This window comes from Anthonomus grandis, chromosome 8 (genome assembly GCF_022605725.1).
Source record: "Anthonomus grandis grandis chromosome 8, icAntGran1.3, whole genome shotgun sequence".
In the NCBI taxonomy this organism is placed as follows: Eukaryota; Metazoa; Arthropoda; class Insecta; order Coleoptera; family Curculionidae; genus Anthonomus; species Anthonomus grandis.
The window spans coordinates 7,851,222-7,869,295 of NC_065553.1; the positions used below are offsets into that span (position 1 = coordinate 7,851,222).

An 18,074-nucleotide genomic window follows, 5' to 3' on the forward strand; every position below is an offset into this window, starting at 1 on the left:
TTGCAATCTTAAATATTAAACTAGTTTAATACTTATATTCTATATTTTCGCTTGTATATTCTTCTGATATTAAACCTGACATTAAATGTATTAGAACACGTTTGTACCACGTCCATTAACCGACCCGTTCATAGCGGCACTGCAGCTAGGGGCCAACTTAAATCTAGTGTCTTTCAGTTTCTAACTAATAATTAAAAGATAACTATGCCATTTCTGCTCCTGAATTCGTTGATTGTACGGTTTTTAATTCCGGATTTTCTGATCATGAAGCTACATTAATTAAATTTTCCATAAATTCTAAAGGCAAAAACACGTTACGTAAATTAGGCCGTGTTTTTGGCAAAAATAATTTCTTACAATTCAAGAACTTATGCCAAACGGCTGATTGGGATTTTCTTTCTGACGATATAGACAGTAAATTTTCTAGTTTTATAAAGTCTTTATCAAGTATTGCAGATAAGTCGTTTCCTCTTAGACCTATCAAAATTAAACATCATAAGCCATGGACCACTAAAGGCTTACGTGTTTCTGCAAAAAACATGCACTCATTATCAAACCTGAAAAAATTTACAGACAGCGTATTTTTTCATAACTATGTCAAGCTTTATAGAAAAATGTACCATAAGACTATAAAAGCTGCAAAAGATATTTATTATAATAAAAAGATGATGATTTTGGGACTTAATGTTGACTACTCCCTAAAATGGGACTTGCATATTGATGCCTTATATAAAAAATTAAGTTCAGCATGTTTTGCCTTAAGATCAGTTTCCAGGGAATTAAGTTTTCAAACATCAAGAACTTAAGAAAGAGTTTATTATGCCCTTTTTGAGTCACATCTACGTTACGCCCTTCCATTCTGAGGCACATGCGGTGTGACTCAATTTGAGCGCATCTTTAAACTCCAAAAGAGAGCAGTTCAGTATCTGCTTGGACTTAATAGCAGAGCTCACTGTCAAGAAATCTTTAAAAATATAAGATACTTACTCTTCCCTCTTTATTCATATTGGAATCTATTTGCTTAGTACGCAAACATAAGTCAGAAATGCCAAGAAGGCCGTCTCACAATTATTCACTTCGCAACGCAGTGCATGATCTTTATAATAATAACAATAATAATAATAATAATAATAAATATTTTTTATTTGCAAACTCAACATAACTACATAAAAAAAAGAAAAAGAAATAGACATTTATTATTTTATGCAAACCCCTCGGTCTGAATTAGTAAAGATTCTATTCTATTCTAAACAGAGCCAAAAAGATGCATAATCATTTGCCTTTGGAAATTAAATGAATTACTTCTTTTCCTCGATTTCATAATGCTTTGAAGGCGTACTTTTTGGAAAAAGCCTTGTACGCAGTGGAGGCTTTTTTTCTAGGATAACTTTTTGGGTATCACATACACACTGCCTCTTTGTATATCTTAAAATAGAGAATATATTAGTTTTTTTTTAGTAAATAAATTGCTCTTTCATTCTGTATTTAATTAATTTACTGTTATTGACTATTGTGTTTATTTTTATTGACATTTTATACATCATGAAGTATATTGACCAGGTACATTGTTTTTGTACAGTTTTGCATGTATTTATTTTGTTTGTATATTTATTTTTATTTTGTATGTTTTGTTTTGCTTTGTTTCTATATGTTTTTTTATTATTAGCTTTGTCTACAAAATTTTGTAATTTTTTATCAATAAAGCATATTGATGGCGGTTAATTTAAATATGTAATTTATATAATTTTGGGATAGTTTTGCAAAATATCTGTGGAGATTTAAACGAAATGTTGTGGTGAAGTGATTATATTTTTGTTTATAGTTTTTAGACAATATTTAGTCAGAAACTGGGTATTTAAAATTATTTATTTACTGCAATTATATATAGGTATATAATTATTGTTCGCGCTCATGGATTTTTCCTGTTTTTTAAATATACCTTAAAAATCTTTTGATTTTTTATTTTATGACAGCTAAACTGTTTCTAGAATATGCTATGAGAATCGTACCAGCAATGTTTTACAAAAATCATCGCTAGAATGTACGATAAATCTTCGAAACATTGGGTTATAGAATAAATTTGAATGATAAAATGCTGAAAAAATTTGACGCAGAAAAAATATTTTCCCATAAATTCTACTTAAAAAGGGTATATGATATTGAAGTGACAAAAATTGATAGTTTTTTAACTTGGTTATACAATGTTAAATGAGTAAATTAAAACAAAACAAAACAAAACAACAAAAGTATATAATAGTGTTATATAAAAAATGTTTCAGTAAAGTTACAAAACTTTAAGCTATCAGCTTTTCAACTTAAATTTTTTAAATTATGCCAATTTTCACACTGTTGTTGTAGTTAGAAAAATACCAATAAAAATGCTATCATCATTTATTTTTTCGCATCATTACAAGCTTACGGTATTTATGACTCAACTGGCTAATATTCTACATTTCATGGACAGAATACATTACGTTTAAATAACAAATAAAGTCAAATAGGACCGCAAGAATCAAATAAAATAGTCAAGACGCCTATATATGCAAATTTGCGGATGATACCTCAATTATTATAGTTCGATGCGAAACTAGACCTACATTTAGGCTATTTCAAACTGCAGCGATGTTTCTTTGAACTTTTCAAACTGATGCAAATGGAACGACTGAATGATGAGCTATAAAGTCTCTCATAAAAACTGACAGCCAATCACTAAAACCTTAAAATTCTATTAAATTTCTTGTCTGAAAATCGATAGTAGGCTATCATGGTATATCCATAGAGACCTAAGGATAGACCGTAAAGTCTGGCAACGTCATGCTTTGTTATAAGTAACGTATCACGTATGGCAAGTAGGGGTATAGTCCGACTTCTTATTCATGCCACCGAACATAAACTAGAATAGAAGGATCACTCTAAGCGCCGCCCAAAATGTTGCCTGTCTCACTCGCTTTCTGATGCTACTCTTTTTTGCTGCCCGGTGGCGACTACGTTATACAGGGGCGTCTTCAATATTAGAACTATAATAGCGTTGTGCGGAAATTTTGTACTTTAAAAATGCCGGCGATATGTTGCGTAGATGGCTGCAGAAGTAAAAGGGGATATACATTTTTTTAAAAATAAAAATGGATTAGTTCACAGAAAAAAATACACGCTTTTCTTCAGTATATCTTAAATATCTCGGAAAATTGAGATCTTACAAAAAAATCTAATAAACAAAAGTTGGTTTAAAAATAAAAGATTGGCTTTATAGGCTCTATAAAGCCAATATGGCTCTCTGTGTGAACATAACCCCTTTTTTTAGATAACAAAATATAATGACGTAAAATAATAACTTGAAATAATTTTAAAAAATCACGTTTCTTAGACAAATATCTAGCACGTTTTTTCAAGTATGTACTATCAAAAACTTTAAAAATAAACTTGATTGTAAGTCATTAGCATAAAAATTAAAAAAGTTATAAGGAAGTTATAGGATATTAAAAAGTTATAGGAATAAAATAAAAATAATTGCAGTTTTAAAAAAATTTATCATAAAAAATTATGTATTTATTTCAAAAATTAAAGCGTAGATTTCTACAATGGACTATATGTATATAGGTACCAATAATATGTTCAAAAAGTATCAGCGATTTAGAGTACATATTTTTTTTAAATCGTGATTTTAATCTAAAAAAATGCAAAATTTTTGGTAATATTCTGTTATTAGTGGTGGTTTTTAATAGTGAAAGCTATCCGATTTATTATTAGTTGCATTGCAATCATTTGAATGATATAAATTTTAGCCACTTATCCCGTCTAACCATACTAAAACTGCATTTTTTTGTCATTAAGGGTGGTTTTTAAGGGTTTAGGTTTCAAAATATTGATGGGTACTATAATCCCCAATGTAAAACTATATTTATTTTGCATATTTATATGAATTCTAGGTTGTAAAACCCCTATTTTTGTTTTATTTTAATTTTAGTGGTTTGTTCTTTCATCCCCTATTTTAAAAGCAAATAATTAGGCATTTAATAAGTTTTTTTTATTTAACTACCTTTTTATATTTCACTGTTACCGAGTTCCATATGCTGAGTGTTGTTATCACATTATTATGTAAATTTAATTAAATATTTAAAAAATGGCTATATTAACGAAGTTATTATTAATTAAGTGTATGTAATATTAGGTAGGTAGTTTCTTGGTCAGTTGAGAAAAGAGCATGAAAGGAACATAAAGCTAAGATTTAATTGTGTACATTCTAATAAACTTAATTTTAAAGCTATCTACCAAGTGTTTTTCTTACAGTTATTTGTTTAAAAGAGATACTTAATAATATTCTTTCAATTTCATTTTAACAATAATACAAAGTGCCTTTAATTTCAAAAAATTCCATATATTACACGCTGCCCGCCGCGATGTACGAAAATATTCCTTATTAAAAATGTTTCAAACACCCCCCGTATCGTAAAGGATTGCCGTCGAAACTAAATAATGATTTACGACCGCGTAAAAAAAGTCGGCACTGTTTAGAAGTCCCTACTTCAAACGGCCGCAAGAGAGTGAACCTACTGTCTTGTTCTTTATACTGTGTTCATGCCTACGTTCAAAGTTCCTTTCTTATAGTGTAATAGTAGAACGAAGTAAAATAGTAGTATATATAGCAGAACGTTAGATGGGGTTATTTTTTAAAGCATCCGCACCTTCGCTTACAATCAGTTCGTATAGTGACAATATACTTTTTAAATTCATGGTTTTTGCAAAAACCTAATGAAATACTACTTTGCAAGGAACTCTTGCTTAGCTTATGAATATTGCAATAAGATATTACTAAAACTTTAACATTTTGTACCACAGTGCGGTTCTATTTGAAAGGATTTTAGTTCCAAACAGATTAATGGATTGCCAAATATTTTACAAGTAATGGGCAGTATTAATAAATTTAAAACAAAAAGTAAATCAATCCTTTTTAGATAATCCTTTATACTGCCATAATGACTTTTCCGGTTAAAATTTTTCAATTTAAACACTCTTATGCAAAGTAATAAAATATTATAGATTTAGAAGATATTCATTTGGGAAATATATGAAACAAATATCTTATAAATGGCCGCTTTTGATGAAATTTTTATCTCACTTCGTGAATAATAGATATTGACTTCACAAATCCTAATTTCAAAAAATACATACCTACATTTCTATTGAATATAAAAAATAAGATAAGTATAAATTATATAACTGTATTAAAATTTAATCCTTCGAACATTTTTAAACTACGTATGTTTATTATTCAATATTTTGAACTGATATATACCGAAATAGGTTAATTTGGTGAAAATAAATCTGATAAAAGGGGCTAAACAATATCCCATCAATCACGGTGAGATTATCTTGTCAAACTCGATTAGAATATACAGGATTTTTTAGAATTGGTCGCATGTAATAAAATGATCAAAGGACATAATATATGAAAATATGGGATTAGAAACGAGCTCAGCAAGTTAGTTGAAGATGTATTTAATTTGATTAAATGTTGAAAAAAATAACGTAACGTAATTTGATAGTATATACATTGTACCCTTGTAATTCATGGATCATGAATTTTCATAATAAACGTTATTTCTTATACATACTTGAATACTGATTACGGCAATCAACCGTCGATTACACTTGCTTACAATTTCGGTCAACCAGTTATAAAAAAATATAATAATTTTCCTTATATGAAATTCGTCACCTCGAATGTTACATTATCATTTGTAAATTGCCTTAAGAATTTTTTAAAACAACTACATTTGCCTTCAAGAGAACTAGATTGGTGACGAATATTTCGTAATATTGTATTGAGACATATTGGATTTCTTTATTCAGCTGGCATGGCTTTAATATGCAATGCTTTTATTTCAAAACAAATCACCCATATAAACACTTCTTTAACAAAAAAAACACGTCAATTTAGATATACTGGGGGACGTTTTATATTTGACAAAGTTCTGTGAATCACCTTGATTAAAATTTAGAGCTATCCATGTTTATCCAAGCCATCCTCTATAATTAGCATCTTTGATGGGATTATTGATAATTAAAACACCGAATAGTTTTAAACAGTAAAATATTTAATGAAATCGTATACGTCTTGAAGCATACATACAGTGTTACAATTAACCTCTATAACCTACTATACACACATTACTTTTGGGATACAAAAAGAATCTGTACAACGAATTAATTATTTATAAAAATATACAAAATTCAAAATTTCTTTGTGCTTCTCTCAATAATTTAATCAGTTTTATTTCATAAAACGAAATTATAATTTTCTATTACTCATAGAATTTTCCTTCAAATTGCAAAAGATCGACGTGAAAATTCTATAAGTAATCAAAGGTTGTTATTGTGTACGAACTGAAAACATCTTCTGATATGTTCCTACACTACAAATATCTCTGTTTTGTGTGCATTTACACAATTAATATTATATCATTTATATTTATTGTTACAAGTTACATGGCTATGTACAGGGATTTATATACACAGGGGCTCGGAAAATTCTTCATAATAGTGTAGTGAGTAAAAACGAGACAAAAGTAATTTTTCGAGCGTCTGCGTATATCATACAAGAGATTAAATAGACAGCTGTTGTATATTATATAAGTACAAAAAACGGCTATAATTATTTATATAAAACATACTTTCTATATGGGATTTATAGGTAAGAATATATTAAATCATTTTTTCAAATATCACCGACATACAAAACGACGTCAAGATTTTTTTTGATGGCGTATGATGGTCCCGAATTTCTGACTGACAAAAAAAATCCATGACGTCGATCAAACTTTTAGCAAATTACCTATTTCTCACATATCACTCACAACGAGAATGTACAACCTATAAATAATTACGTATTTATTAATCACTTTTAGATAATGACATTTTTCATAGTACTTTAAATTTTTGAGACATCCTACACATTGTTATAAGAACTATCGATATCGAAATAAAAAAAAAACATAACTCAGACTTTAATATTACTTCTACAAAAAATAAATAAGACACTTATATGGATATTACTTTCTATTAAAGATAAATTTATTTTTAATTAATTACCTCCCATTATGATCCGTTAATTTGTATATAATAGCTGAAAAAATCTAAAATAGGCTTTCTCAGTCTCATAAATATCCTATAGTTTACCAATGTTTATTTTCCACTTGAGAAATAGTTGGATTTAAATAACAAAAATTCAAGAGGGGAAATGTTTAACTGTTAAAGTGTCTATATTTATAAAAAAGTGTTTTCATGGTCTATGAGACTGTAAGAAAAATATTTTTTTAAACATTAATACGAAATTTTACCACATATGAATGTTACTTAGTAATTTAGTCAGTGCCTTATTTACCTTTAAAAGAAATATACTTAAATTTTTAAGAGTTGTCTACTTTGCTTATGCTTAGTGTTAAAGTATTGTGACAAAAGATTTTATGACTTTATACAAAAAAATTTTAAAAGCAATATGCCTGTAAACACTAAATATGTTTTAAGCTTATATAGAACGCAAAAAAGACTCTTTTGTTATAGACAATTTTATACTTTTACCATTTTCGAATTTCCTCCCTTGTCAATATATCTTTCAAACACCTTGTAAAAGCCTTTTCAATAAAAAAAACCAAAATAATACAAAACACTCCTAAATGAGTATGTTTGAACATCGAAAATCGAGTAAATACCAACTATACACTGGTCACTGCATCTTCAAATAAATAAATACAAACCCTAAAAATACATTTATTCTGTACAAAATTATACTGTCGGCAGAAGTTTGATTCACTTATTATTTAATGTTTCAATTATTGTTTTTAGAATTTATTGTGAGAACTGCATCGATCGATAAGAAAAATTAAAAAATAAAATTCATAGCCCAGACTTAAGTCCATAATACTTAAGAATGTTATTAATATGAAAGAGTGTAACGGATAAATTCATTTATTTAATTATCACTGTTGCATTTTCTTAGCTCCACTTAAAGTCTAATTCATTTTTATCAATTGAGTACTACATTATAGCAATCAGGTATTAACTACACAAATAAAAGACAATTTTAAATTATTGGAAATTCACATCTATGAATATAGTTTTCTACATTTTACTAGTTGTGGGGGATTGCTCCCCTTTTTGGAATCTTAGTGGACTGTATTTTCACTTGTGGTTTTTCATATTCCTTTTCAATAAAACGCAGTTTTATAAACACACAAAGCCATAATATATTGAAAGGAATGACTTACTACTTAATATTAATTTAAATATATAAATACATAAAAAATAAACCACGTTTTGTGTTTTGACTGGGCACGGCGAACGTATGGTCCCTTACAAATTATCCAGCCAACTGACGCAATATTTTTTCTTTTTTGCCCAGCGTGAACCGGCCGAAAAGTGCGCATAAAACCTCGCGACGGTGACGTCGTTGTATTAGTCCGGTCGATAAATGGTTGCTAAATTGTTAGTCCGGGCAGGGTAAAACTAAGAATATCAAAAGTTCCGAACATGCCCCCCACCTTGAAGCACTGCACTGTGTTCAACCCCACTAAACTGAATTAGTCACTTTGAGTTTCCACGGGCAACGGACATATCTTAGCAAAAGAACGTTTAATAGTTCCATTTGAAGTTTTGATTTCCGCGACTCGGTTCACCTTGTCAGCACCAGGAAATACTCGAACGATTCGCCCCAGACGCCACCTCAACGCAGGAGTATTATCCTCCTTGACTAGCACCAAACCGCCCAGCTGCACATCTGACTGCGTCTGCTTCCACTTAACACGTTGCTGAAGTTCGCTGACGTATTCTTTACTCCACCTGGACCAGAAGTGTTGTTTCATCTGCTGGATCCGTTGAAAGGCTGTCAACCGGGATTCAGGAATATGGAGAACTTCTGGATCTGGCAGCTCCTCTAGGCTCTTCCCAATCAAAAAGTGGGCGGGAGTCAAAGGACAATAATCGTTTGGATCGGGTGAGAGAGGGGTAAGGGGACGGGAGTTTAAGATGGACTCGATCTGAGCTAATAAAGTTGTCATTTCCTCAAATGTCAAATTCGCATTTCCCGCAACCCTCCTTAAATGATGCTTTGTGGATTTTACACCCGCCTCCCATAATCCTCCAAAGTGAGGGGATTGGGCTGGTATAAAATGCCATTGCACTCCTTCTTGCGCAAACATATCACCCAACCTTTTCTCATTTTCCCTTAAAAAATAACCCAACTCTTTCAGTTCTCGGTTGGCACCTACAAAGTTTAGACCATTATCCGAAAAAACCTGACTAGGTTTGCCGCGGCGAGCCACGAATCGTCTAAACGTTAATAAAAATGCATCGCTAGTAAGATCGGTTACAACTTCCAAGTGCAGTGCCTTAGTTAAAAAGCACACAAAAACACTAACATAGCACTTGGACATCTTAGCACCTCGACCTTTTTTATCTTTAATATGAAGAGGTCCCATGTAATCGACACCGACAATTTCAAAAACACTTCGAGAATTTAATCTATCAGCAGGAAGATCACCCATGATAGGCCTTATGGCTTGAGGGCTAAACCGGCAACACCTTAGACATTTTTTAACTGTAGCCCTTACCAAATTTCTTCCTGACACTGGCCAATACTTATTCCTTATTGATGCTAGCAATAATTGAGGTCCGGCATGCATCAACCTTTTGTGTTCGTAATCACAAATCAATTTGGCAATTGGATGCTTAGGAGAAATTAACATGGGATGTCTTTTGTTAAAGCTAAAATCTGCATGTCGCAGTCGACCTCCTACCCGTAAAAGTCCTTTTCCGTCTAGAAAAGGATTTAAAGACAAAAGGCGGCTCTTGTTCTCAAGAGGTATTCCCTGTTCTAAACAACTATATTCCTCAGAAAAACTTAATTTTTGAGAAGCCCTCACTAAGCATGATATTGCGTTGTTAATTTCCTTTGTAGAAAGAGAACCCTTAAGAAGATTATATCCGTTTTTCTCAGCCACACAATTTTGACGAAATCTCAACACCCAAGCCGTCACTCGAACCAATTTACTGTAGCTAGAAAACTTACTAAAAATATACTCATCAAACTCAATAGACATGAGAGAAAAAATTTTCTTTTTTGTGCGCAAGTCAGGTAGATTTTCCGGCTTAACGATAGACTGGGGCCAAGTATCTTCATCTCCTCCCAAAAATTGTGGACCATTCCACCATAAATCCAAATTTAAGATTTGCTTTGGAGAAACACCGCGTGATAAGACATCCGCTGGATTAAGTTTGGATGAAATATGCCTCCATTCCTGGTTAGCAGTCAACGATTGAATTTCTGACACCCTGCTACTAATAAAGGTTTGAAGCATGTTTGGAGAAGTTCTAAGCCACCCTATCACTATCGTTGAATCAGTCCAGAGAACACATCTATTTATTTTCATATTTAATGACCTCAAAACTTTGTCCAGTAAACGCGCTAACACTAGAGCTCCACAAATTTCTAAGCGCGGCGTTGTTAATCGCTTTAAAGGACTCACTTTACTTTTGGCGCACAAAAGCCTCACAGTAATAGTACCCTCACTATCTATAGTGCGCAAATAAATAGCACCCCCATAGGCATCGTCGCTTGCGTCAGAAAATCCATGCAATTCTACCACTAGAGCCTTTGGACACGACGCGTGTCGCGGAATTTTAAGATCATTTATACTGTATAACTCCATACGAAACTTCAACCATACATTATGGAGATTTGATGGCAACGCTTCATCCCACGACAACTTTTCCAGCCACAGCTTTTGAATTAAAATTTTAACAATGATCACACACGGTGATAGCAGCCCTAGCGGGTCAAAAACCTGAGCGATACTAGACAAAATTGTCCTCTTAGAAACCTTATTACATATGTCATATTTCCCTATGGTATAAGTCAAATAGTCTGACGCACATGACCAAGTTAAACCCAAGGTTTTTGCGTTTTCGTTCTCACCAAATTCTATCACATTAAACTCTTTATCATCGTGACTCATACCACTCAAAATTTCCTTGTCATTAGACATCCATTTTCGCAGCTGAAACTTTCCAGTTTCCAATACTGCAGAAACTGCCTTGGACATAGCTATAGCTTCTTCTACTGAAGCAAAAGAACAGAGGTAATCATCCACGTAGAATGAATTCCTGATTACTTTAGATACACCTGGGCTTTCCGCTTCACAGTCATCAGCAAGCTGAGATATACACCGCACTGCCAAATAACTGGCCGATGCCTGGCCATAAGTCACGGTGTTCAAATTGTAGATTTTAATAGGATCTGAGGTCGAGTCGCGCCAAAGAATTCTCTGCAGATTACGTTGGTTGGGAGCTATCAAAACCTGCCTATACATTTTAGCTACGTCTGCAGATACAACAAACTGAAACTCCCTAAATCTTAATAAAATGCTGATCAAATCGGGTTGAATTACAGGCCCTACCATCTGTAAGTCATTAAGTGATACACCAGTTGAAGTTTGCATACTACAGTCAAAAACAACTCGCAATTTTGTTGTCAAACTCTCTTTCTTCATTACACCATGGTGTGGCATGTAATAAGCAAACTTATTCACATCTTCTAAGACAACTTCACTCATATGACCCAGGTCCCTATATTCATCCATAAAACCCTGGTACATTCTCTTAAAATCAGCATTTGACTGCAACTTACGCTCCAAAGATAGGAATCGATGGCGTGCCCTTTCCCACGAATCACCCAAGCTATCTATTGGACCTTTTAAAGGCATTGAAACAATAAAACGCCCATCGATGTCCCTTTGGAATGTTTCTTTAAAGTGAGCCTCACAAGCGCTCTCCTCCTCTGACCACACCCTTTTAACACTCGAAAAATCGTGCTCTACCTCCCAGAACCTCTGTAAATCAAACTCAACACTCGATTGGGAAGAATTCATACTAAAATTGCAAAACACTTCGGGATTTTTACTTAAGCCCACTATAGGACCTGAAATCACCCACCCAAACCTAGTTTTCTGCAAAATAGGCTTGTTAGAACCCAAATTTACTTGTCCAATACAAAGCAACTGATAAAATAACTCATTCCCAATTAATAAATCGACTTTTCCAGGTCTATGATATGAAGGATCAGCTAAAGTAATGTTCTTTGGAATATCCAGACTACTGACATCAAGCTTTACACTCGGTATATACCCAGTTATCTCAGGCAACACTAAACAATTCAAATTCGTACTAAAACCATTGTGTAAAGACTGAACACTTACATTGCACCTATATTTTACCCTAGAAGAAGACTGGCCTAACCCTCCTACAGTGATGTGTATGTCCTCTTTATTTATTTTCAATCTTTCACACAACTCTAAAGAGATAAAGTTTGACTGACTCCCACAATCGAGAAGTGCACGAGCAACATGCCAAGATCCATTAATATCCTGAATTTCCAATAAAACTGTAGACAAAAGCACATGCACATCAGAATTAAAAGAAGAAAGCGACACCTGCTGCTGGTGTTGGTCTGCACTAACCTCTGGCTCCGCAGCCTTTGGAGTGTCAAAATGTAATAATATATTATGCTTTAATTTACACTTATTACACGCATTAAACCGACAAAATCTACTGTAATGCCCACCTTTCAAACAGTTTATACACAACCTTAATTGCTTTACCTTGTCAACACGGTCATTTACTGACATCTTTAAGAAGTCAGAGCAATTTAGAATCGAATGGTTACCCTTACAAGAAACACACTTTACCTCATTAGCATGAAAAGTTTTAGATCCAGGACCGTACCTTCTTTTTTCCTGAAACTTAGACGAATCCTTTTTATTGTGTACTTCTAGACCCCCTTTTCGCTCCAAAGTCTCTAATAAATCAGCACGCGACTTCAAAAAACCCTTTAAATCTTCCCACGAAAGAATTTCATCTTTAGAGCCCTTAAATTCTTCCCACTCACGATCTGTTATTGGATCTAGCTTAGTACTAACCAAGTACATAATTAAAGTACCCCAGTGCTCTGTTTCTTGTTTTAACGCGGTTAAAGCATTTAAACTTTTTGACACGCTGTCAATTAAAAACCGTATTTTCTCTGCGGACTCTTTATTTATCGGTTCAAGATCAAATAAAGATTTTAAATGCAAATGAACAAGTAATTTGTTGTTATTAAACCTGTCGCACAAAGTTGTCCAAGCTATGCTGTAATTAGTGCTACAAAAATCTAAAGAACTTATAACTTGTGCTGCAACGCCCTCCAGTGATGCACGTAGGTAGTGAAACTTCTGAATTAATGTTAAAGTTTCATTTTCGTGTATAAGACTACTAAAAATATCACGAAACTCTAGCCAAGCTTTGTAGTCCCCCGAGAACTTAGGCAATGTTATTACAGGTAATTTAACCCCCCTTAAATCAGCTGACATTGACCGGTGACTGTTATTAGATCTGTGACTGCTCCTGTGACTACCACTACCATTTAAACTAGAAGAATCATCCACTTCGAGTGTAAAACCTTTTAACATAACTTTAGCTTGAGATTTTAACGCAAAATATCCATCCTCAAACATGGATCTTTCTTTTAGCTCTACGTCTATGTCTTCAGCCAGCATCTCTAACTCATTTTGAACATTTTCAAACTTATCGTAAAGAATATCTAATTTAGTCAGCCTTTCTTGTACCTCACTTAGTTCAACATCACTTAAGGAGGTTTTACCCTGAAACCCCTCAAAAACCTTTTTAAAAATAGTTAACTGCCCCTTAAAGGAACTTCTACTCTTGATAAACTTTTGTTTTTCCTCCATTTTAAAAACACAAAATAGACTAAAACCAATTTACAACACACAAAATAAAGTAACTTTATTAGCAACTTCGAATCCACTTAAGCAAAGGATGTGATAAACAGGACTTACCCACTTGCTTCTGCCAATTAAAATAGCTTCACCAATTCGCAAATTCACTCTATCCGGCTCGAAGGACCAAAAAATGTGGGGGATTGCTCCCCTTTTTGGAATCTTAGTGGACTGTATTTTCACTTGTGGTTTTTCATATTCCTTTTCAATAAAACGCAGTTTTATAAACACACAAAGCCATAATATATTGAAAGGAATGACTTACTACTTAATATTAATTTAAATATATAAATACATAAAAAATAAACCACGTTTTGTGTTTTGACTGGGCACGGCGAACGTATGGTCCCTGACAAATCATCCAGCCAACTGACGCAATATTTTTTCTTTTTTGCCCAGCGTGAACCGGCCGAAAAGTGCGCATAAAACCTCGCGACGGTGACGTCGTTGTATTAGTCCGGTCGATAAATGGTTGCTAAATTGTTAGTCCGGGCAGGGTAAAACTAAGAATATCAAAAGTTCCGAACACTAGTGTTTTTTCAACTATAGTTTTTAATATAGGTTATTTATGTAGAAAAATGTAATGTATGTATTCTATTTTAATAATTTTTATATATCATGAAGATACGCAAATACCGTAGAACGAGGCTATTATAGCAATAAGGATATATTCTGAAAATGGCTTTTTTATTTCAAAATCTGGCAACCATGCTTCCTCATGATGCGATTGCGCGGAAACGGTTTTACGTCTTTGAATAATAACCTTGTTACAGTTGGCTAGTACACGTGGTGTATAGTTATTAAAGATTCTCATTCTAAAAGAAACTTGCTTTATTCATTTAGCTTTTTTTCAATAATGTATTAAAAGGAGCTTATCCTGAAAGTTTGCAACAATGTGCACCCTAAATAAGAATTTTATGCCACGTAGTTACCTATGGTAACTAAATTGACTTTTATTATGAAATTCTCCATATGACGATCCATGCAGCCTCAAAAATAGGAAAAACGTTCCAAAAACTTTAACAGCGAAAGCTTTTGCACCTACACACTTATATGCTCCTAACACAGGCTCAAACTTCTGTTTAGGAATTCCATCCTACCGACTGCACCACGACAAAAACCTAACCAAAAAAAAATCAGTGTCCACACAAAACACACGATGGCACTATACAGATTTAATCGACTAGAGAGCTGTGACGGTTGACTGCCGCCCGTACCTGATTACTCAAATGGGTCCGTAATTACTCAGCGACTGGCCGGTAGAGGGCGCCGTAGTATGATTGATGACAACCGGTGCGGACCCGTCGCCTACTTGTCATACGTGACTTAACGGGGGCTGTTTGAGTACGTGGTGGTGCAAATGGTGTTGACTGGCCGAGGCCACACTTCCGGTCGGTCCCAACAGTGAGGCACTTCCTGGGCCTGCAATCAGATACTGGGGTGGCGGAGGTTTTCCTGTGCGGTTTTTAATCAGGACCGCATTGGCACCAGAAAGATCCGGTCTGCCGAAAAGTCGTTTCCATAACCGTCGCCAGGACTCCAGTGTTTTTCCGGACCAGATCCATACGCCGCTAGTGATGCCGACTGCCAACGCCATGAAATATTTGAGCATCAATACGGAGTAAAGTGGTTTCGCTTTTATAGAGTTGAAGCAGGAGCATGCCAAGGACTTGAGCCACTCGCTGTGAAAGGTGTTTTCATATAAATGACAACCGATTACGATTGTGGCTGGCACTGTGTAGAGCACACTGAAGATTCCTATTCTGATCATGAGCTTTTCCAGCTTATCGGCTTTGGATCCTGCACCCGCTCCTCCTTGTTTCTTGATGACATTTCTGATCCTAAATAGGGAGACAAATCCGGCCATTAGGAAGCTGGTTCCCAATATGAGGTAGATTACTAAGGGGCCTAGCACAAAAGTTTGGAGGTTATCAGTGTTCATGTTGCCAACGTAGCAAATTCCTGATACAGGGTCCCCATCCACAGCTCCGCTAAGTAAAACTCCAAGAGTTTGTAGAGTGGGTATCAGCCAGGCAGCTATATGGAAGCACTGAGCATAGCTTGCAATAGCTTCGTTGCCCCACTTAAGCCCCGCAGCCAAAAACCAAGTGAGCGATAAAATAACCCACCAAATTGACGAAGCCATTCCAAAAAAGTACACTAGCAAGAATACCGAGGTGCACAAGGTAGGACCGGTTGACGAGTAACGTATAATGGAGCCTTCACATGCTACAGCTTCATGTCCGAATCCCACCCTAAGTAAATATCCCACGGATACCAAGAAGTAGCACGCACTGAGGAACACGATCGGTCGCTCAGGGTACTTGAAGCGTTCGGTTTCGATGAAAAATGTGATTAGTGTCATCAGCGTAGAAACGGCGCAGAGTCCCGACCATAGACTGATCCAGATCGAGGCGAATTCCTTCTCGTCCGGGGTGAAGAAGGGTTCCTTGCACGGGAATGCACAGTTTTGGACGCCGGCGACGTTTCGGTTGAACGGTGGTGGACTGATTTCTGTCCCCAGGGAGACTAGTGGTTGTTGACATTGGCACCTGGAAGAAAAACATATTTATATATCATATAAAAGATTGCCAGTGCAAGGTGAAAGCCTTACGAGAGCTATTAATGTCGGCCAGAATTTGAAAAATATTAGCCTAATTATTTTAAAATATTAATACTTTGAATAAGATAGTAATAAGAATTAATATACTCTAAAGAAAATTCGAAAAATGAAGTCTGTAAAAGTAAATAAATATAACGAATACTCGGTCTAAATGAAAAATTACTAATTAAAAAGAAAAAATTGGTTAGGTTTTGTAAATGTGTTTGCAAAAACTGCTTTTACTACCAAGACCGTTTAGAGTAAATTTGAATTTAGTTTAGGGTTGCTTTAAATATCTTCCATGTTCCACAGAAAGGGTTTTTTTAAACACGATTATTATTAACCTTATTATCTTTACAATAAATAACTCGCAGAAACTAACCTATACCCGTAGCAAGAGAAAACTGTTATAAAGAACGTTGTTCTCAACAGAAATTAGTTGTTAACGTTTTAGCGATATATTTATGTTACCTTAGGACATAAATGCCGTTTTCTCTATTAGGTATTAAATCGTTAGACATTAGGTATCATTAGGATTTATTTCAAAAGAACTAAAATTAATGAGAAGTAATTAAGCATTCTCGGACTCGCACAATGCACGACGTCTCGAAGATTGGCGAGAATCTTCCGGAACAGCGTTCTGCCGAGTATATAAGGAGCCGCATCGCCGATAGTAGTCAGTTGTCAGTTCAGTGAAGTAAAGTTCTGATTATTGGCGCGAGATTTAAATCAGGCATGAATTATTGTAAATAAATACGGTAAAAATAAATATTTCGATTAGTAGTAAGTGAACGTGTTTTGTCTTGTAGGTGTGTAAATAAATTAGTTAATCATTTTTTCTTATTGTTTTAATTTACTCCTAATAAATGGGTAAAGACGCTATATTGGTGTCAGATGTAGCGTGTGAATTGGGCTTTAGTCAACTGAACAATGGTGAAAATAAATAATAGTTTGATTGGTGGCTTTATAACCCTAAGAGGCAGTAGGGTTTGTTATCGAAACTTTTTGATAGAGTGCTGAAAGCCATCAACGATGGATGTTCTTTACAGAAACCACCGAGGGCTAAAGCTCGAGTCCTTTACTTTAACCGACTGGCTCCTTATTATGGAAATCACGAAAACGCTAAGCTGCAGCAAATCTAACTAGTATTGGCCTTGACATTCGATAAATCATTCTAATAGCCGATAGAGTCGGCGTGACCTGTGAATTGCAGCAAGAGTTGTTCCAGCTGAGTATGCTTTCACATTTTGTAGCTTAGGATTTAAAAATGTCTGGAAGAATAGATAAAGTTTTCCTCAGAACGTTCGGAGAAATTTAAGAGCTGCGTCGATCTAAGTCCAGACTTAGGCAAGCACTCAAGATAACCAATGAAAAGCCTGGTAGAAAGATCTTCTACCTGGTTACCAAAGGCGTCATACTAGAAGCCAACCTATGAGTACGTTTGGGACACTTAGTGTTTTATAAAGCAGGAGTTGCGTGCCGAGGATCTGGAAAGATTAGCAACTCCTAAGCTTTTATGCAGACTCAATAACTTAAACTGGAGAATGATTCGCAGCATGGTAGAAGGATAGTAGAATAGTCTTTAGGTCTAGAGGCGTGCATGTTCTGGTATGCTGTTACTCCCCAACGTCGTTCTCTGCAGAAATCTG

General features: G+C 34.4%; 2 protein-coding genes across 5 annotated transcripts in view; both read right to left on the reverse strand.

Annotated features, from left to right (window-relative positions):
- Positions 1-9,112: 9,112 nt before the first annotated feature.
- LOC126739769 (uncharacterized) lies at positions 9,113-13,775 on the reverse strand. The gene is made up of 2 exons (XM_050445578.1): positions 9,275-13,775; positions 9,113-9,219 (listed from the first exon to the last, which is right to left on the reverse strand). Exons 1-2 carry the CDS (start codon positions 13,773-13,775, stop codon positions 9,113-9,115), a joined length of 4,608 nt encoding a protein of 1,535 aa, XP_050301535.1.
- Positions 13,776-14,011: 236 nt separating this feature from the next.
- Positions 14,012-18,074, reverse strand: part of LOC126739916 (frizzled-2) — a 198,236-nt gene continuing 194,173 nt past the window's right edge. For all 4 annotated transcript variants that reach the window (XM_050445743.1, XM_050445744.1, XM_050445745.1 and 1 more), the window contains one exon: positions 14,012-16,375. In XM_050445743.1, the coding sequence (XP_050301700.1) occupies positions 15,139-16,375 (1,237 nt within the window). In that variant the 3' untranslated portion in view covers positions 14,012-15,138. The remainder of the gene's footprint in view (positions 16,376-18,074) is intronic.